The sequence below is a fragment of the Platalea leucorodia genome (assembly GCF_965183815.1).
Source record: "Platalea leucorodia genome assembly, chromosome: 5".
NCBI lineage: Eukaryota > Metazoa > Chordata > Aves > Pelecaniformes > Threskiornithidae > Platalea > Platalea leucorodia.
The window spans coordinates 31,377,213-31,398,742 of NC_138827.1; the positions used below are offsets into that span (position 1 = coordinate 31,377,213).

At 39.6% G+C, this 21,530-nt stretch overlaps 1 protein-coding gene across 13 annotated transcripts in view; it reads right to left on the reverse strand.

Moving 5' to 3' along the window:
• The window catches only part of MAST2 (microtubule associated serine/threonine kinase 2), a 199,776-nt gene that overhangs the window by 106,634 nt on the left and 71,612 nt on the right, over positions 1-21,530 (reverse strand). For all 13 annotated transcript variants that reach the window (XM_082313777.1, XM_082313785.1, XM_082313775.1 and 10 more), the window contains one exon: positions 8,675-8,706. In XM_082313777.1, coding sequence (XP_082169903.1) covers positions 8,675-8,706 — 32 coding nt within the window. The remainder of the gene's footprint in view (positions 1-8,674; positions 8,707-21,530) is intronic.

The following is a 21,530-nucleotide window of genomic DNA, read 5'->3' on the forward strand; positions in this document are numbered from 1 at the left end:
TAAACTAAGTCAGTCATCTTTTCGATTATCATCCAAACCAAAATGCATTTGTCAGCCAATGTAATATCTAGTCAACATTATTTTTTCACTATGAAAATCTTCCAATCTGGAATTATCCAAATTCCTTATTGTAGTGATTCCCAGGCTTTCTGGAACACACACCACTGTCAATCCTTAATGTAATACATTTAATTGAGAAAAATTAACAAAGTTGATAATGGCACCAGTAACAGACACGGACCATTTATATCACAGCCTTCACAATTTGGGAGCCGTCGTTGCACACCATGGCTGTGGCAACAATAGAAACACGCAACTGTGAAAACATGAATTACACGAGCCATTAACTAGAAAACAACATTTAGCACTGACAGTGTTCTATAACAGCAACTAATTAAGCCTGAAAGCAGCACTGCAAAATGGCTTTATTCTAATTTTAGCAACGGGGAAACTGAGGCACAAAGAGGTTAAGTGACTCCTCCATAGCACACCCATGGCAGCATCGGGATTACAGCTGAGGACACTGGTTCTCAGCTCTGTGCTCAGTTCTGTAAACTATACTGCTTTTGCGGGGTTAGCAGCCAACACATATTCGTATACACAGAGAGCACAGAAAATTTCTCAAAGTAGCCGCTTTCCAAAAAGCTGCAAACAGACTTCTACATAAACATAAAAGAGAGGGTCTAACACCTACTTTATTGAACTATACACGATGAGATGCCCTTCACTAGAAAGAAAGTAGAAGTTAACTTACAAATGTTGGTATTATAAAGTGTGCTTATGTGTTAGAATACAACCTAGTGCCACCATATTTTTACAACTATAAGTTTGATTTTGATCGCGGGATGAAAAAAGTTTCTATTTACCATATTTAAGCATAAAAGTGAGCAAAAGGGAAATCTGGGGCATGCTTCAGTGTTCTTTAGTATTCAGACATTTTACACTGCAAGTCCTGAAGTCAAGCATGTTTGCCAATTTTCCTTGCTTTAAATTTCCTAATGAATACAAATACTTATCAGTAAGTAACCTTTACATATTGGAAGTCCTCCCCACTAGCAATCTCTGCTTAAACAGCTGATGAGCTTTACAGTCCGCAGACAGAAAAGGTTAAGCCTGTCTCTTACTCTGCTCCTCCCTTCACTGACTATATGACAGATTCATTTAACCTCCTCTACTTACACACACAGTATTAAACATACAATTTCCTTAATTTTAACTAATAAAATAATAAATATAATTATGAACATCATAAATAGCAGTTTCCATTAGTAGATTTCAAAGCATTTATAAAGGACACAAGCATTAAAAAGGAATTGCTTGTTTAAATTTCATTTGTAGAAATACATGTGGTAATGTAAACAAAGATTTTTTTGCTTCAAACCTAGAAGTTTTCAATAGCATTCTTAATTTTAAAAGATAATAAAGGTAGCAAAGGTTTCTGGAGATTTGAGCCCTGTGACAGCTGCCTGGCAGATTATTAAAAGTACTTTTTAAATCTGAAGACTGATCAAACTAGAAAGACAGAGTTACAAACATTCAGTTTTGCTACATTAATTCATGCTTGGTACAAAACCTAACCACAAGGTAGCCCATTTAAAAACATTTAAATATTGCTCTTTTTTGGCTATACTTCATGGCAAATGCTCCACAAAAGTAAAATGTTAAAGCTTCCAAATGAAATTTTGTGTACAGCCAAATAAACATGACAGATAAAGAAAGTTCTAACAAATAAAAGCAAGGTCTACCGGCCACAGAAAATTCTGGTTTGTTTTTCTTCATAGTTTCAATTTGAAATGTTTAAGTGCAATTTATTTTTCACAACAGTCCTTACTGGATCCGCAGAGATGGGGCTCCAAGCCTCTGCTTCCTCCGTTTCATCATTGTGCTGATACACTACGTTTCTTCCCAGTGTAAGAGGCTTAGAGCCGGGAAGGAGAGCCCACCGTTATCACTCCAACGCAGAGCACAGAACAATCAGTGCAATCCCAAGCTCTTCATGTACCCCCAGTGCCACAGAGACCTCAGGAGTTCAGTAATATTCCAGATTAATCACACGGCTCATGTCAAAAAAATAATTATTTAAAAAAACAAACAAACAAAACCCACAAAAAAAAACCTTCTACAAGTCTATTCATAGCATCCAGAGAAAGGAAATGGAGCCCACCAGTACGAAACAAAGGCACCGAAAAGTCCAGGACAGAAACTGGCCATCTGACCCGTCACGCAGCCAGCAATGCTGAGCCCACAGCAAATCAGCGACAAACTTCTCCTGGGCTTCAATGAGCAGGAACAGTCGCTCTCACCAAATCAAAAGGCAGCGTAAAGCCAAAGGGAGCGATGGCACACTTGAAAGGATTCTGGCAGAAATCTCACATAGCAGCTTGAAAACTCACACTGCGATAGGAATAGAGTCACTGCTCCCACCCAAAGCCCTTGCAGAGTCATCAGCGGTGCAAAGAGCAGCTGTTCCCGGCCGCGGGGGAACATGTGAACCGTCCCTTTTTCAGAAATCAATCCCTTAAGAACACACACAACTTGAATCTTAAAACATCTTCCTGTAACTCCCAAGCTGTGTTTCAGCTACAAACTTTATGGATTCTAGCACTGAAAACAGAGCAAGAGCAACTGCAGCAGCCTGGGGAGCCAAATGCTGGAAGAGGCAGCGGGGGGGAAACATCTTCGTGAGGAGCCGATGTTCCCTTGTACAATGCAAGTCTTGCATTTTTGTTTGCAAATGGCAATTTCAATCAGCCCCAAATCAATTTCATGCTATTAACAAAACTGTCCCAAAATAACGTCCAACTTTTTTTAAACGTGTATTTGTAAAAGGGTAGCCTTCCCCTCCAAAATTCCAAATATATATCTTTGGTGGGCTTCGAAGTGTTAAAGACTGTATTTAGGCAGGTAAAGACTGCTATTCACAAGTACTCATCAACCAAGTCAAATTCCAGATTACAACTCCTATCTTCAGATCCTCCCATGATTCAAATCACAGCAGGCGTGCCCCAGCTACAAGATCACCACCTCTCAATAGCTGCGTCCCATGAGGAGAACAAGCTGTCGGTCTCAAAAGTAAGGTCCAGGGTGCCCAGGGTGGCTGCTCCTTAAACAACCAGAGCCTCTGCCCCTCCGCCCCTGCCGTGCCTTCAGAGGAACAAAGCACAGCAAGCAACAAGAGGTACAAACTTGGTATGTTATGTATAACTGTATTACACTTATTAAATGAGAACCTGGATTAAGGAGTGGAAACTTGATAATAAAAATTGCACAAAAGACTTTTCTCGCTTTTAAATCGTTGATGAAAACCTCCATAAATTCTTTGTCTCTGAGATTACAGTATACACAGAACACTAAAATCCCCCTTTTTCACTATATCACTTCTTTTATAGAAACAATGCTTTCAGATTATTTTTAAAGCCTGATATACAAATAGCAACACTGGTACAGAGCCCTGCAGGAATAGTTCGGCACGTTCCACCTCCAGAGCCAGCCCCACATATCGGCTTAAGAGCACCAGGTTATTTTTGATCTACTGCTTGCGAGCTGCTTCTATGCAGCTCAGAGAAGGATGGAGTGGATAGAAAATACCACCTCTCTCTCTCCCCATCTATAAAAAGTATCACAAGCGGAAAGCATTGAATGGAGGCATTATTTCTTACTCTATTTCCAGATCCAAGGCAGAACAGAGTGCAAAAGTAGCAAAACTCCCTACTCCTTTTCAAAACCACTTTTTTCTCCATTTCCAGCACTTTGGCTTCTCCACGCTTGAGGCACAGCGCTTGCTCCTGGCAGGGAAATGCCATCGATCGATCCCCAGCAGAAATGCTTACCCACCAGGACAAACAGAAACGGAATGATATACTCCATTTCTCTGCAGATACAGAGGAAATTCCCACAGCACCTGAGCAAGGCAAGATAAAGACATAAACCAGCACTAAAGGCCAGAATTTTTTTTTTCCTGCCATCAAACTTGTTGTTGTTTCTGAGGTCTAAGCATTAAAAAGAATACAAGGAGAAACTGATATAAACTGGTATTCAGCATATCCTCCCAAAGAAATTCCTTGGTGTGCCTGTGTTATTTTACTGTCAGGAAGCTGGGGGTACGTTTAACAAATTACGATGAAGACTTGTTTAATGAAACACCCGATGAAACGTCTAGGGCTGTAGAAACGAAGAACCTTTGGAGGTTTATAAATAGAAGGGGGGGGAGAGAAAGGGGGGGAGAGAGAGAGAGAAAACGAGCCCCACAGTGAACATAAATTGCCTTAAAAAGAGATTAGAAGGAATAAAGACCACCATAAAAGCCTTGCACATGTCTTTAGCAAACACTATTAGGTTGCTTACCACATTTCATAAAGATAGACATAAAAACTTGAGGTAAATACTATTTCTTATCAGCACCCATCACCATTAAAACAGCAGTTCATACCATTTGATTTATTTAAAAGTGTATTTTTACTGGATATATTCCAGATTATAATTATTGTTCATGTTTCTTATGCCTCCATGTTCTTTTTCAGTTTGTACAGACTTTAAAAATATATTTGATACAGATGGTTGATAGGAAAGAATTAACAAAAATAACTTGCATCTGAAATTAAAAACTGGTTTAGCAAATTTAGTTTGCTGAGGAAATTACTCTTTTCAAATTTAGATATAATGTGGGAAAGCAATATTTTCGTTTTAGAAAATTTTACGTTTAGATAGTACAAAAATTACAGCAACCCAAGCTAGTAACCCTGCCTAAGGAACGATGAGGATTGCAAACATAAACCCACATTTTTCATAAAAACCTGAATGGATCAGTAAGGGTCATGTTATAAACAACTGAATTTATTAAAAATGGGGTACTGAACAAGAAACCACATGGCTCAAATGCAACCCCAACTTGATTTAGTGACTGATGATTAGCCGAGGAGGCGATCAGAAGAAACAGTGAGCTCCAGCATGGTGTTGCACATCCTGCAGCCACAACGAAAATCCACACTTTACAGCCCGGTCTTTTGGATGCCGAGTTGCTGTCATACGCATGAACACACACGAGCGCTTCAACACAAGCCTCGCCTGGCTGCGCAGTCCCCACCTTTGTCCTTTCAAGTCTGGAACGTCTCTAGTGCGCTTCACGTGCAGGTGCACATCAAAACCATTTGAAAGCTGAAGGCAGCAATACAAAAAAAAAATCTCTGTACACGGTGTAGCACCAAAAGAACAGAACAGGGTAATGGCTGAAAATAATTAAACCACTTCCACTAATAGGATTGAGATCAAAGTTTGGGTCTAGCACTTCATATTCGCTATTTGAAATTAAAGAAAATATTCATGAATGGTAATTATTTTTTATGAACAAAGCATGGGAAAAACATAACCAATACATTTATGTGCATAATTTAGTAAAAGAAAACTTTGAACTCTGATTATTGAACCACACCAGAGACAGAACATAACTACTTGTTCCTGTTCTCATATTTCATTATTCAACCTCTTAGCAGCCTACAACTCAGTTGAGTATAATTTCCTTTAGTGTATAAAATGTAACCCCCCTCCAGAAACACACACACTTTAAGCACATTTAAAACAAAATGGTACCTAAATAGAATCATAGAATAGTTTGGGTTGGAAGGGACCTTTAAAGGTCAGCTAGTCCAACCCCCCTGCAATAAGCAGGGACATCTTCAACTAAATCAGGTTGCTCAGAGCCCCATCCAGCCTGAAATAATCAGGCATTCCTCTTACTGTCACCCTGTGTACAATTCCCCCATCTGTTTTACATGCTTGTGCACTCTGTGCTGATTATTTCAAGATTAGACTGCAAGATCTCCAAGGGCAAAACCACCATTTACGGTGTGCTTGTGCTCCCTTCTAACACAGAAGCAGAGTCGCCAATCAACAGACTTCACACGCTCCATCCCACCATTCATTCTCTTCAGCTTCTACCCAAGACCTTCTTTAGGTGACAAAATTCCTCACGCTCTCCTGCCAAAAATACTGAGACATCTAACTCCACTCCTTTTCCTTAGTACAAACAAGCACAGCAACTGTTTTTGTCAAGCCTACAATCAGTTTCTGCAGAAAAATAGAGACTACTAATACTGACCCTGGCAAATATGAAGCAATGAGAGTCAGATAAAGAAAAAGTTAGCAGCATTGTCGGGAAGAGCTCGCCCTTCTCCATTCAGCAATGACAAATACCCTAGCTAATCCACAGTCTAAAACCTTTCTAACTCAACAATCAACCAAAGCAATCACCTAGCAAGCAGCAATAATCAAGGCTTCATTCTACTTCTGGCAGGCTGGAAAATAATGACTTCCCTCCCAAATATGATCTTTTTACAGTAGTAAATGCACCCCAGCCTCCAGACTAGCACACAGAAAAACACTGAGTGGATGTATATTTCTATATAATACAATTGCTACTAAACTGCTACAAAGGCTGGAGTTTGTGCAGAAAATGGATGCACCTCTTGAGTGTTTCTGGCTCCAAGCCAGGCACTTCATCCTTCTGTCAACTCCTGCTTCTGCTCCTGTCGGTGAACAAAAGTCAATGAATTAGGATCTAGCTACATCCATAACTATCCCTACCCATTAGCTACAGCACAACAGCTTTTCAGAATAAATTTTATTTTCAGAATTTATTTTTGCTTATAAGGTTCACTCTTAAGTTGATTCAAGCAGAGGAAAAGCCTCCAGAAGAACTGAGAACTGCCCACAGTCTGTATTTAAGTGCACATTGTTAGGCCACCCTTTTTGACAGAATGGTTGAAGAAATTTATACATATGTATATTTTTAACATATATACACACACATATTATAATTATTCCCTCTCGATACAAATTTCTCTAATTCCTGATTCAAAGACTAAGAGTGGATTATTTTAAAATCAAGTAAGCACTCTGATACTGGGATATGCAAATCGTGTACCTCAGCTCCACAAGACCCTTTTCAGTGGGCCTATATGCTTAACAGTACGGCATCAACACAAATATACACAAGCCACAATGCACTACTGACTTCCTAAATAGTTAAACTCTCCAAATAACAAGAAATCATTTGGCAGAATTGACTACAGAATCTGTAATTCCAGAAACCACAATCAAATAATCAACTAGATAACACAGGCAACTAACTGAAGACATTTCAATTCTTCATAGATTTTCAGTCTTGCTAGTAGCTGCAACCTTGTGCTTAAAATTTATGGCATGGATCTTCTTGACATAGGTTGCTAAGTTTCTTCACATAGTGATGGCTTAAAAGGCACTCACTTGTGGAAGAAAACTAAAGCAAAGTAATGAAAACTGAAGGTGTTAAGTCAATATAGAAATAAAACATTCAGCCATTCAGTTTAGTTACTACTAAATAAAAACTACATGTTTGAAGCACTTCATTTAAATCTCAGATATTTCAAATGTAAATACATGGGTAGTTTTGTGTCATACCCACCTCCACGCCTGAACGAGAGAAGGGAGTATCTCTGGCATCCTCAATTTCAATTCCAAAAGTTTTGTGCAAAAATACGTAAGTTACATTAAACAAAAAACTTACTGGTAACTCACTGCTCCACCATTTGTTCAAAGAACCTTCACAATCTTCAAATCATGAACACCACCTTTCTTAAAAATCTATCAAATACAGTTAAGCTAGCCTCCAAGGCACACTGGTTTAAAAAAAAAAAAAAAAAAAAAAATCAGCCAGTGTTTCGTGTTCTTTAAACAACTCCCTGACTGGTTTACCATTGTCAGATGAACTAAACAAAAAGGTCTGGTCATGCCCCATTTTAAAAAAAAAAAAGGCCTTTTGATCCATTGTATTGTTCAGCCCTGAATCACTGGCACTACACAGCGTTTTCCAAACACTGTTTCTTATACAAAGGGGATAGCTTACATTGAAAGATTGAAAATGATTTCTCGTTTGAACCAGAAACCTGAGGAAGAAAGGTAATATGCTTTTGTGAGCTTCATGTCTGTAGTCTACAAGCTTTGGGAAACAATTTTAGATCATAATGCAATAGCAGGCAGTATAAAAGGTTTCTCTTTTATATAATGTGATCAATAATGCAATTTCTTCCACCATAAATCTGTAAGCATAGCGGAAGCAAAGCTCTCATATCATCATTGAAAGACAAGTTAGTTCGCTAAAATTCTTTAAACATCATAATGTATTAAAAAAATTGATATTTGTTTAAACCACATTTTTAAAAGCCTACTTTTCCCAACATTTGCTACTTTGTCAAAATAGCTCTGTTACACTGACTGCTCCACAAACACCTGACCCTCATGGCCCAGGAGCTGTGTACTTAGACTTCTGTCAACAGACTGTTTGAAGAGCAGTGATCAAAGTTGTCCATATCACATAAATAATCAGTGACTTCTGTGGAGTCACTTCAGCGATGTCAGTGCAAGCAACACAACACTACAGCTCCTTCCATATCAGGATCAGCTCAAGCTGATAATTAGAAGTAAGCTTACACTACTACTACTTTTCCTACTACACTTAAGGAAATGAATAGAGGCTTCAGTCTCAGAGAAATGAAAGCTAGCTGTTTCCAAGTGCATGACAGATTCTTGAAAACACTAACAGAGAAAACAGAGTATCTGCCCATTTAAATGATCTCCACAATTGAACAGCTATATATGTTCAAAACAAACCAAGTGATGAATAAAGAATAATCATACTTACAAGCTTCCTCTTCTGGGGAGACTGAGCTCCTTCTGGAAAAAAAAAAAAAAAAAAAAAGAATGAAAACCTTGAGTTAATTTTACTTGTTATCTTATATTACTCATTTATTTACCAATAAATGACTGAGGCGATATTAATAAAAAGCTGGCTGTTTCCGAACACGTGCTCAGCGTATAACCGTGCACAGCACTGCTGCGCCTAAGAGGTGAATCTGCACACGTTCATCGCACAGTACAAAAGTTACTCATTTTGTCCGAATAATCATTGCCTTTGCAGTCACAAAATCATAAGCACTCAACAGAGCAAATATAAGTTTGAAATTCAAGCCTAAACATAGATAAGGCAGTAATTAATTCTGCCCTACATGCCTCATCAGCATCCCATCCGAATCGCTTCCAGAAGCGTGGTATGCAATATGCCTAGCATCTGCTGCATGTAGGTTCTCACATTCTCCCCAAAAGGAAAAATTAATGCAACAGTGCGCCTTTTGGAGGTTTTTTTTTCCCCAAACATACACATTACTTGTGTTATATATTATCACAAAAAATCCAAGGCCAACGAAACACAACTCCTACTTAAAAGCAGCATTTTGCACCTAAACAGCAAAAGCAAAGGAAGGGCGGGGATTTTAAGGTTTTTATTTAAGAAAATAGACCGCGAGCATCCACAGGGCACAGACAGCGATGACAGCGTCACGAGACGGTAAGCAGCCGTGTGTGGTTCGGTTTCTAAGGTGTGTGTGTCGTGCCCCCCCCGCCCCCGGGCACACCGGCGCTTCCCCCCGCCCGCGGCCGCCGGGCCCTGCGCTTCCGCAGGCCGCCACCAGGTGGGAGCCGGCTCCCGCCCGCCGCCGCCCCGGCCCCGCCCACAGCCCTGGCCCCGCCCCCCGGCCCCGCCCCCCGGCCCCGCCCCCCGGCCCCGCCCCCCGGCCCCGCCCCCCGGCCCCGCCCCCCGGCCCCGCCCCCCGGCCCCGGCCCCCGCCCGCCCAGCGCCGCGCTGCAGCTGGGAAGGAAGAGACGGGGAAACGCCGTCCGGGCGGGCGAGTGGTGGTCAAAGGCAAAAAGCCCCCGCGCCTTCCCTTCGCGCCAGCCCTCGGCACAACGAGAACATTAAACGTGTCCCGCCCGGGCCGAGCCAGCGCCTGCCGTGGCCGGCGCGGCCGCGCAGGAGCGGGCCAGGACCTCGGAAACGTCGCTGGCGCCGAGCCTGGGCGGCTTCACCGCCGCCGCGCCCAAGGGACCGGGAGTCACGACAGAGCCGGTCTCAGTTTCTGCCTTTCGCGATACTGGTCTACGTGCTGTATTTTACATCCCCACTAAGGGAAAAATCACTGTCTTCACTGAATATTGAAAAAACAGAAACAAACAGACCCGTAAAATCTGGTGACCTCTTCCATATTTAGTTGCGGTGTACACGCTGACGGAAACGATTAACGGTGTTACTGGCAACCTGTCAATGACTGCTCTGCTAAGTAACACACTGGACATCACTGAGCAAAGATTTTCAAAGATACCATAAAGTTACAGCTACTAGAACTTAAAAAAAAAACAAACAAACAAACAAACAAAAAAAACCCACAATCATTAAATCTTATACACGCTGTTATTATTTTCAAGGACGAGTTCTCTATAACTTGAAATTTCATTACAGTTTTAACAGTACTGAGCAAATTCCATGTGTGAATTATCACAAGGCTGACAGCTTACAGCATCAAGAAATAAATTCCCGTCATCAAACTTGTCAAGATCTAATCAAAACATTTCAAGTATGTAAGATAATAAATCATTAGCATCTGTAACAGGTTGTGTGTTTTATATTCTAAAAAGGTACTTCTTCCACTCTCATTTGTTAGAAAGAATTAGAATTTCCAACCGGGAAGTCTACATAGCAATGGCAGTTTTGCCACTGCAAATGGATAAATAGGCAAGATATAGTTCTTATATATTACATACTACTCCCTTTGTGTATATAGTAAATTACTTATACATACATATGTATCTTTTACATCGTATGAGCAGATGTATTTAATTTATCCTCTTTAAAGAAGATCTGATCTAACAAAGGTGCTTAGCAGAGGGTACTTTTCTTATTCAAATGGCACGTTTCCATTTATTCCAACAGTCAGCCCCAGAAATTTTCAGAATGAATGAATAAAGCTCTGGAATTCCATGGTAGTGGCTGAAAAAAGAAATCAGTGACCTTTAAATCTCTTTATCTACCTTCTAATTTTTGAGCTTTTAGGGTTCATGCTTACAAGTTTTGCTCTAGTCATTAGGGCTGAAAAGTCACTTACAGAGAGAACGCTTTCTTGCAGCAGCACAGCTCCAGTAATTGTGACTTACGGACATACACCACGGGAATCGTGGTCCAGTAACAGCAGTGGACAAACCTTTTCCTTTCCTCTACCGTACACTTGTTTTACTCACACAATATTACCTTTAATACTTCCTATAATGTAGCTAATGAAGGATTAAATGCATGCAAGGTTAAAAGGAGGACTGACTTGGGCTTTGTTCCCGACATCATCCTTTGAAATCTGTGATCAACTGAGTTTCCAAATACGGAAGGAAAAAGTACTAGCAGAGGACATCTCAATGCAATTGAAATATTATTCTGTCCGTGGAGCGATTGTTTTCATTCTGCACCTCCACCTTGACAAACACAGTGCAGCTGTAGAATCAATAGGCAGTAGTTCAAATTTAGTACCTCTGTGGTCTTGACAACAAAAAGCACAATCAAAGCAATCAATTTTTATACCTATTGTTCCACTATGCCTCATTTCGTGTTAGTCTTAAAACCCCCTTCAAAAACCCTACCAGCCATTCACCAAGCCATGCCGCGACACCCCGCAGCATTTTTCCTGCCCTCTGGAGAAACGCCAAGCCTGCACCCTCCCGGCTATCCGCCCTCTTCTGCTCCTCCAGAGCAGGGCTGGTAACAGCACTTCTCACGGTCCTCCAAACCAGACCATGAGTGGTGGGGCCAACGCAAAAGCACCAGAGCTGGAAGTTACACAACTGCCAGCAGCATAATTATGAGCTTTGCTTTTCCTGAGTCACCAGTGGGTTAAGTGTCTAAAAAAGTTCCATCCTAGGGAAGAAGAAAGAAAATGCCTGGAGGTGGAAGCAAGGAGGGAGCAGACCACAGACAGAACTGATGCCCTATTTCAGGGCACCTAGTTGAGGGTGTCGACTGCCAGGAGAACACCACAGATCTCCAGGGGACAGAGCGGACAACGAAAACGCCTACCAGAGATGGGGGTGCACTCACAGGGTGGAGACTCAGCTGGGTCTTAAGATGGCTTAACACTTCAATGTGTGCAACAGGACCAAGTGAGAGTTTACATCTAAAAATGACAGGGTGATTTCAAACATATGAAGTAGCACTACAAAAACACTGATTAAATAATTATGCAAAACATAAGAGAAAGTCCAACAGCATTTCACAGGCACCCTATAAAGGTGAAACTCTACTCAGAATCAGTTTCACAGTACAGATTAAACGTTTTAGATAGTAAATGATGAGGGAGGTAGTGTGATTTGACTGGTTTTCAACCACTGCACAAAGGAATTTGGCATTAATGTCCATATATCCTGAAAAAATAAATCACACTTTAAGAGGTAAGATAACTAATAAAAGAGTGCTGAGCTGTGACTACTTGGTCTGAAACACTATTTACAGGGTGCAGCTGTAATCCTTTAAGTAAATATGCTAGTTTATCCTAAAGGACATTCTTCATTTAAGACCACCCTTCTGATGAGAACGACACACGAACATCCAGGATTTCAAACTGCCTCTTCCGATAGCGCATCTGCCTCCCCGAGCACTTGTGCTGCCAGCACCTATATACATATTACCATTATTACTTCAGCCAGCCTCCGTGCCACCTGCTCTCTAGGGCAACAATATAACCCTCAAAATAGAGGCTTACATTTATATTTGATTTATGTGAAGTGATAAATAGCATAAGAATATTTTAAACGATCGTTGCACACTGTTCACACAGAACTTTCAGAAGTGGAAACAAAAAACTGCTTTCACAGATCCTGAAAAATAAGAAGTGTATTAAATCTTGCAGTACCCAAGTGACAGGAACAGACCGTTCTGGAAGTTAATTTTTTGTATCAGTTCCATATTTCAAGGCATAATTATTAAACATGCAACTTGATCTCTGCATGACAACAGAAGCAGCAGATTTTCAGACAACTAGTTAAAAATGAACCTTGGGAAAGAAATTCAGCATCGTGGAATTTATAAAAAGCTGGTTCAAATACTCCCCTTCAAAAGAGTTCCTTATATTTGCTTCCTTTTATCTTAAGTTTATCATCTCAGATGACGCAGATATAAAATCAGCTGGGCACCGTAACATGCTACAGTTCAGGTCTCACAATAGGACTGGATCCTCACTGGTCCTGCCATTTTTGGGGCAGCAAGGAAGAGAAAATATATTGGCCATTTTAAGCATCACTTTTCTGTTTACATGGTATATTGTTTAGTGCATAGATACTGAAAATTTATTCTATTTGTGATCTTTTGCATACAGAAACTGCATCTGAAAACAGGAATGTTTCAGGCAGCAGAAAGAGTGCTGGCTTTTTGCATACGTATACGCACACAATATGAAATGGAAATAAAGTCTGGAAATCTGTTTGTTCATTGACCTACAATACAACCCATATCTTTTAAACAGATACATTATCTTACAAAAGTGTGAGCCCATCACTCAAAATTGTCACTTTCTCTCAGTCTTGTCTTTCTCTCAGTAATTTGTCCTTGAATATGTAGCTGCGCATATGGCACAGACCCACAGGCAAAGTTGGATGCTAGAGTCTGCACTGATGGCAGCTTAAATGCAGTCCTTTCAAATTAAAGTGAGAACCATCACTACACTCAGGATGTTCCCTATTTTTGCCAGAGCAGACAGCATGATTCCTGAGATTGCCTTTGACCTTGGCTTTCTTGCAAGGTAGCTCACTATCATACCAGTTGGGACAATAGACAAATATTTTTACAGCTATAACAGTAAATACATTTCAGTTAATAAGTTAATATTTCACAGATGATGAAATTTCACTGACACTCATTGACCTGGTACCATGCACTCATGTTTTAATATTTTTCTTTTGCTGACTATGCTTGCTTTAGGGTATACTACGAACCAGCAGGGGATTAATTAAATCTCTTTCTATACATAACCATTTGCATTACAGAAATGATATAATGAGGGTTGGAATCTCCAGTTCTGATGGAAAATACAACCTGGCCATACGAGGACAAACTGTAATCCATCCATCAGATTAACGGGAAGGAATTTTTCATGGTGATTAAAAAAACACCCCACACTAAGCTTCTTTCTCCTATCAGTATCTGTCAAGAAAAATAATTTCCTTCTTTTCACTGTATCATTGTAAATGGCTATTAAAAACAGTACTTCTCAATTTCTCTCTCTAGAAATGATTACATCAGAACTTGTTTCCCAAACTCATCAGCAAAGAATTTTAAACAGCAACACTAAAACCATATCTGTATTGAATGTCAGATTAACCCATGAAATATGCTGCTGATATTTTCTATAATTGACTGACTTTTTAGAAACTAAATTCAGGATCATACTGTTAGATCATCTGCTTAACTACAGAGATGCTTAAAATACAGAAAATGAATACCCAAGCTCTTGCCAATATCATTCAGAATATTGAGAGGACACAGAGTTTAATTCCCAGACCTTTCTCCACACTGTACTTAATTTATGCCTGCAATCACACAAATCCTGAATTGCCATGGATAGCTTAGTCCCAGCGCATCTTCCCATGTTCCCAGTACCAGCCAAAGCGCCTGGAACTGCCCTTTCCTAAGAAATCTCACCTTCATGGCACCAGGGCGCCAGAGCCTTCAGGACAACGTGCGTGGCACTAGAATAGTTAACAGTATACCTGTTCACCCAGTGTTGCCCTAAAGATACCACGAGTTCAAAGCAAATTAAATGTATTATTTGGATTAGTTCTCTACCTCAACAGAAGTGACGTGTCAGTAAAAATGTCACTTGCAAAGTTCATTAACATATGAAACCGAATGGGGAAAGAAAACCCTCAGCTGTTTAACTAACAGGAGACCCTATTTCTCTAAATAATCAGTTTATATCAGTCTTCAAACCCACAGGTCACGCATCAGCCAATGATGCGTTTAATGTTTTTAGCATCTTCTGGCCTTTCTCTTCTCTTTAGCTTAGAAATCCCTTACTAGTCAGAAAAAAAAAAAAAAAAAAGCCTTTGGATTTATTTAAAATTACAGTTACTGCAGAAGAAAATAAAGCTAAAAGCCCTTTAAACTTTAAGCAAAATTCTCAAACACAGCAAATTATTTTCCCTCCCCCACCAGCCCTCCTGCCTGGGCAACACAAAGTCCTTCCTCTGTAGGCAAAGCTAAGGATCCAGGTCACATCTGTGCATTAACCTGTCAAGAACATATGCCTCCAAAAGTTCCCCACTAACCTTTCATATCACTTAACCTCAGGGCTTTCCATAAGATTAAGGATATTGGTTACTTGACCTAAAATAATTCCAGAATACATCTCAAAAGAGACAAGAATTCCCACTTTCCTCAGAATATTTTCAGTGCCCACTCCCATATATATATATATACACACACACACATATATGTATTTTAGTAAGCTGAAGCGTCTGCTCCAGATTTTGTACATTACATCATGTTTTCAAGCCCAAAATACAACATTACGCAGTACACCATGGGCCAGACTGAACCCACTCAGGGTAACAAACACGACCAAAACCACGCATCGTGGCTTGGACAGGCAGATGACAATAAAAACGATGCATGCAAATGACATTCCCAAGTGGGTGAATGGAGAGTTGCCCAACCCCAGGAATAAGCCAGCTGCCACAGCTGAGCTACAGATTACGGGACGAGTAGGCGTCTGCAGCCGAGGGCAGGGTGGTACGCACGCATCCCTGGCTAGCCAGAGCAACGAATGACTTGCAATTCTCCAAGTCTCATTTCCTCCGCAGGATTCATTCCGATCTCTGTTATTTGGGACTAAGAGCACTAAGGGTCACTCTAACTTAACGCGATCAGTCAAGCAGCAGTCTCTTTCTTTTCATCGTAAAGAAAATCACTAGTTTGGTATTTGATCCCAAGCTTTTCGGCTGAGGTTAAACAGCGAATGGTTTCTGAAAACTAAAGACAACCTCTGAGAACCCTGGTCACATCAAAAATAGCAGGTACAGTAACTCAGCTCTTCAGTCCTTAGATGTCAGCAAACTAATTTGCTATCAACATGATTGTGTTCCTCAAGGCTAAAAAAACTGTAGCAGCATCCCTCTTCAAATACACTTGCCAAATTTATTTTTAAATGATACGTAGCACAAACAAGATTGTTTTGAAGATGTCATTTCATTTGCAGGAAAAAGTAAATTTACAGCTTGAATTTCGCAACCCCGAGTCCTAAATGAGGCACAGAAGCATACAAAAAACAGCAGAGCAGAAGAAAAAAAGGTGAATTTGCTCTCGTAACAGACAATCCATAAATTTTAACAGCAGTACCTTCAGAGGACCGTTATGATAACTTATTCCCTGAAATAAACAATAATGGCTACCCAAAATGTGCGTGTGGATCAGCGAACTAAAAAGCGAAGTGTGTGGTAGTCCTCTGTAAAGAAAAGGCAGGTTGTACTTTAAAACTTGATAAATAACACCCTCAGTAATTGCTCCAAATCTTCCTTATAGGTATTATATTTTTGCACAAAGTAGCCTAAGGGAGAGGGAATATTGAGAGGAATAAAGCGCACAGCTTAGCTCATTAATCTTTCTCATTACTTAATTCTAGTTGTACAAGGCCATGAAGCAGATTACTGATCCACCCTATGTGTGAAACAGGCTGCCCAGCACTGAACAGTCATCCAAAACAATGGGAGCAACTGTTCCAAAATTCTCTTTCATTTTGCCAGACTGTACCAGTCTCAGAAATTTAAGTCAAAAGGTCACGATCCACAAAATTTTGGAAAATGCAGAGGAGGGTGTCATCTCAGAGACACACAGGACTGCAGCTGTAATGCTATTGTTAGAAACTGCTCTTAAAATTACTGTCTTGACTTGCACCAAAAATTCCTTCAAGACTGGGCATGCAACGATCACAAGGAAACAGTCACAGCTGCTAAAAATGCCAAGAGCATTACAAATAAGCAAATCTAGTTTTATTCTCTCCCTTGTTGGCTCGTACTAATATTAATCTATTATTAAGCCAGTTGTCATTTCTACTGTACACACATCTACTCCTTAAAAGGTTGTTGCTAAAAGAAGTGACAGCTGACATCAAGGCTACCTGACCACCAATTTTATTTATAAAACTCTTTCAACATCCTTTATTGAATTTAAATCTGAATAATCAAGCCCAGCATAATTTTGGTGAGTTTGGGGACCCTTCTGGTTTATCCTACATAAAAGTTATATAAAACAACGTGCATCTCATGAAAACTCCTGGACCTGCTCACCAGCTCATATCCATTCAGTGCACTGTTAATACATACTGTGAACAAAGATCAAAGGTTACAAAGAAAATTATATTGAAATACATCGTTTGAGAGACAATCTCCAACACTGTAGTAGGACCAAGAAAAGGTACGTGGTCCTCTCAGTATTAACATTATCAGCAGGTATCTCGCAACAGTCCAAAGGGTTCTGTTTATTCTGCCAGGTTGGTTTCTCACCGACTCCCCAGTTGTAAAGTATTTGGAAGCAGACAGGCAGAAATTAAGTTTTGGTCGTTGTTTTTGAGAGGCACTCCACATGTCTCCAATTGCTTTGTCAATGTTAGGCTCAGACTTCTGACACGTCAACAGAATTTTATCTTTACAATTGTATATTTCTCTAACTAAAAAAAGAAAATCTGTGTCAGACCAGTCTCCCAAGACGGCTGGACAGCTTGGCAACGCCTGAAATAAGACCAAGTTTCCTAATAGTAAAGCTCTGGGAGAAAGTCCTAGGGAAGGGAAACTTCTTAGTTCCTCAAAAAGCCTCAACAATGGAGGTGTCTCCCATCCTCCCCTAAAGCTGCAGCAAGCCCATTCCACACAGATCATGTGAAAACACTCTCAGAAATTGAAAGCATAAGCAATCAATTTTAAAGATATTTAGTAATTAGTCCTAAAAGGAATTCCAAGCATATAAAGCTCCCTTGCCTTCATCTAGTTTATGACTGATAGCATCTGTAACCTCACGAGGCATCCATTAAGTTCAGTAGTTAATTACATCTGCTCTGACTGGACATTATTTACAGAACAAGCAGGTGTAATTTTTCATTGCTTAGCTAGTCTACATGAGGCACCTCAGCTTTCCCCTCTCAAATCACCGCTTCTCAACAGACGCAGGGAAGGAGGCACAGGCAAAGGACGCTCTGATCATTTTTTGCAAAGGAATAGTTAAAGGCCATCATCCACTTAACGAAGAAATCCACATGCTGAGCACCATGTGAAAATTTGGAATAAGCAGATGCCAGCCAGTATTTACATCTTTGTAAGCAGACAACAGAATTTTAACTTCTCTTTTTACCCTCAAAAGTGAATGGTCTGTGATACTGCGTATGTCTGCTGGGCTCCAAACTGCAGCCAAACTGAAACATAAATCCTTGACAGAAGTGATGAAAGAAAGGGCTCTGTTGCTTCATTCCCAGATAATAAATATTTTTAGAGCAAAGGCAAATAGCCACAGAAGTTTTACATTTGTATTATGTGTATAGGAAGACATTCATCACCTGGAAATATAAGGTGGTTACACACTTAGTGCCGCTGATTTCAGAGTTATGACACAAAGTATTTCTGCAACTACCTTTTTATAATTAGTTCTGGAAAACAACATTTTCAGGGAAAAACAAACATTAAATTGCAACATGCTCTCCTATCATCTCTTTCACACATACTTTCAAAGAGGTATTTTATCTGCTTAGGAATATTTAATTAACTGCAAAGACAAAAAAAAATTTGGTAATTAAATGGCCATCTCAGTTTTGATGAGGTAGAACTGTAATAACCACCAACCTTACCCTAATTTTAAAATTATAATCTTGGACTATCTCAGTTTCAAGTGAACAACACTGCCTGTCATATTCACACGTGGCAAGGCTCTGAAGGTGAAATATAAAATGTGAAACTGCAAAGTGGTGCTAGGCCAAACCCAAGATTAATTTACAGATCCAACTGAGTATGGTGAAAGGTTCATACTGGCGTATGCAAGACAATGTTCAGGCTTAGAGGAGTTGGAACGTATCTTGGGAAAGCAACATCTATTGCTTTCAAAATGAAAGGCAGAAGAGCTGGGAACCACAGGCACTCACTGACCTCCTCCCTGGGCATACGTTTAAATAACCGCATCCAGGCCTATGCTTCAGGTATATCATAAATTGTGCAAATGTCAAGTGTACTAAGGTTTTAGGATCTCTAAGATTTCTCATATGGAAAAAGCATGTGATACATCTAAACATCTTGCACAGATTCATTTCTGAACAACCTTATATTTAATACAGTTGGATAATTCAGACTTCCTTGGTGCCAAGAGATCTGTTTCAGAGTAAAGGAAAATTCATCCCCAATTACAGTACTGGTAAATTACAGGCACTCACTCCCAAAGCACAGATTTGAGAAACTGCAGACTGTGCCTAATGACTTTTAGTTCTGATGGGTGATTAGTGTGCTCTGTAATGGACTGACAGAAACAGCTGATTCTATTACAAGGACATGTTCTGGCTAGGATTTTCTTTCTGTTGCTCTTAAATTATAAATATGAACTCTCTTGAAAATATACGAAGACAAAAGATATTAATCAATCTCTCAAACTTCTGTCTTCTGTCCTTTACCATACTTCAAATTAGGCCAAACACTGACTTCATCGCCAAGAAAAGCCTCTCAGGTACTCAGGACTGTCTGTACCATCATTACTCTTCCATACTATCAACCACACAGTCCTCTTCATCCTCTGCGCCTTTTGGAAGAAACTGCAAGGTTTTTTTCATTCAGGTGGTGGCTTCAAAGGCAGATTTTAAGGTATATTCCAGTTTGTATCTATGGGCACAGAAGAAATTTCTGAAGTCTTTGCAAGACTTGCAAATTCATCAAAAATTGTCATGGTACAGTCCTTTTCTCCTAAGAGGATTTGGGAAGGGGCCTTTCCTGAACCTGACAGATCTCACAACAGCTAGTCCGATCAATGTCCTTGTTCACACTTTCAGGTTCAGTTCAATGCATGGTTAAAGCATTCAGCTCTCAGTAGCTTCTGGGGAGTCAAAAAGTCTTTAACACATTGGTTTTAAATCATTGTCTTTACTGTACTGTAGGAGAACTGGAATACCAGAATCTAAGTCCGTGCTTCTCTAATACACATTTCATTCAACCTACAAAAAGTTATACAAACTGGAAAGAAAATGTAGCATGTAAAGCGTAAACCATATTACAGGCAAATTTTTAGTACATCAAAAAAATTAAGTACAAAAGTGGTGCAAACACTTAAAAAACAGCTGTATACCTCTGCACAAGCTTTCTCACTGTTGTTTATCAACACTTTTGCTGCAATTTTCTTTTGCCCATCCCACTCCACTAGTAGTCAGCCCCAATTCAGCTTTTCTCAGAGTAGAAGTTACAATTTTGATGTGCTTGCCACATATGTTAGAGGAGATTTTGTACAAAGAGTATTTGTTGTAGATGTTGAAATGCTTAATTTTCACGATACTCACTAATGAGAAAAAAATTCTTGTAAGACTTTTCACAGAATCTTTTGCATTTTTGTTTGAGAGGGATCAAATCACAAAGAAAAAGCTAAAAAGATAAAAGTTTAGTGACCATCTGTGAAGAAACAACCTAAATAGCTTGCAAAGAAAGACTCAAGATTTAACTTCCCAATAGCAACCTTCTACCTATATGCTCTTTGGCATGATAAGTTGTCTTCTCCGTCAAGAAAATCCTTAGTTTATTTCCTTTAAATGTTTAACTCATTAATCCATATTTAGACATTAATGTTTTCTCTCAGCAAGTGCTGCCACAAGCTGCATGACTCACCAAATTCTCACAAGTGCAACTTCAGCAGCCAGAACCAAGGACTAATAAAAGAATTAAAGTGATCCTGTAAAATCAGTCATTGCATACACAAAACCTGAATTAATTCATTCTCCTCTAAATTTAAATTCTGTGATAACTGATATTTTTCATTTAAGTAAAACAGTTTAGAAATTGATAAAACAGTTCCAACATATTCTGACTTTTTTTTTTTTATATATTTTCACTTTTTCGTTTCTCACAAAGTAAAAGCGCAGCAAAGGAAAGGAAAGATGGTGATTCGCATTTAAATCCTATTCTTGAGGCTAAAACATTACACCAAATTCACTGCTGCATTTTAAGCATTTCAGTTAAGAGGAAAGATAACCTCCAGACAGAAGCTTTCAGGATCTAAGGGTTTCTTTTTAATATGGACTTCGTGTTTGTTGAATTCAGAATTTTAACACTGGAAACCAAAACCACTATCTAGTCCAGAAATTACAGATAAGTGGCTATAGGGGGACTTAAGTAACATACGTAAACCCAAAGTAATCCCAGTGCAGCTTCTGGGGTTGCTGCAGATTTACATAGATGCTAAGTGACTTAACATCTTAAATGGTCTTTTCTCACTCATATGATAAAAAAAGCAAGTCACAGGTAACTCACTTGTTTTTTTTCACTGTTATTTATTCCCCCCATCTTCTTAAATAATGAATTAGACTATAACTATTTTCTGCCTATCATTTTTTATAGAAGTATTTATCTTTGAAACAAATGAAAACATCAGCTTGACATTTATCTAAGAATAATACTGAGATGGC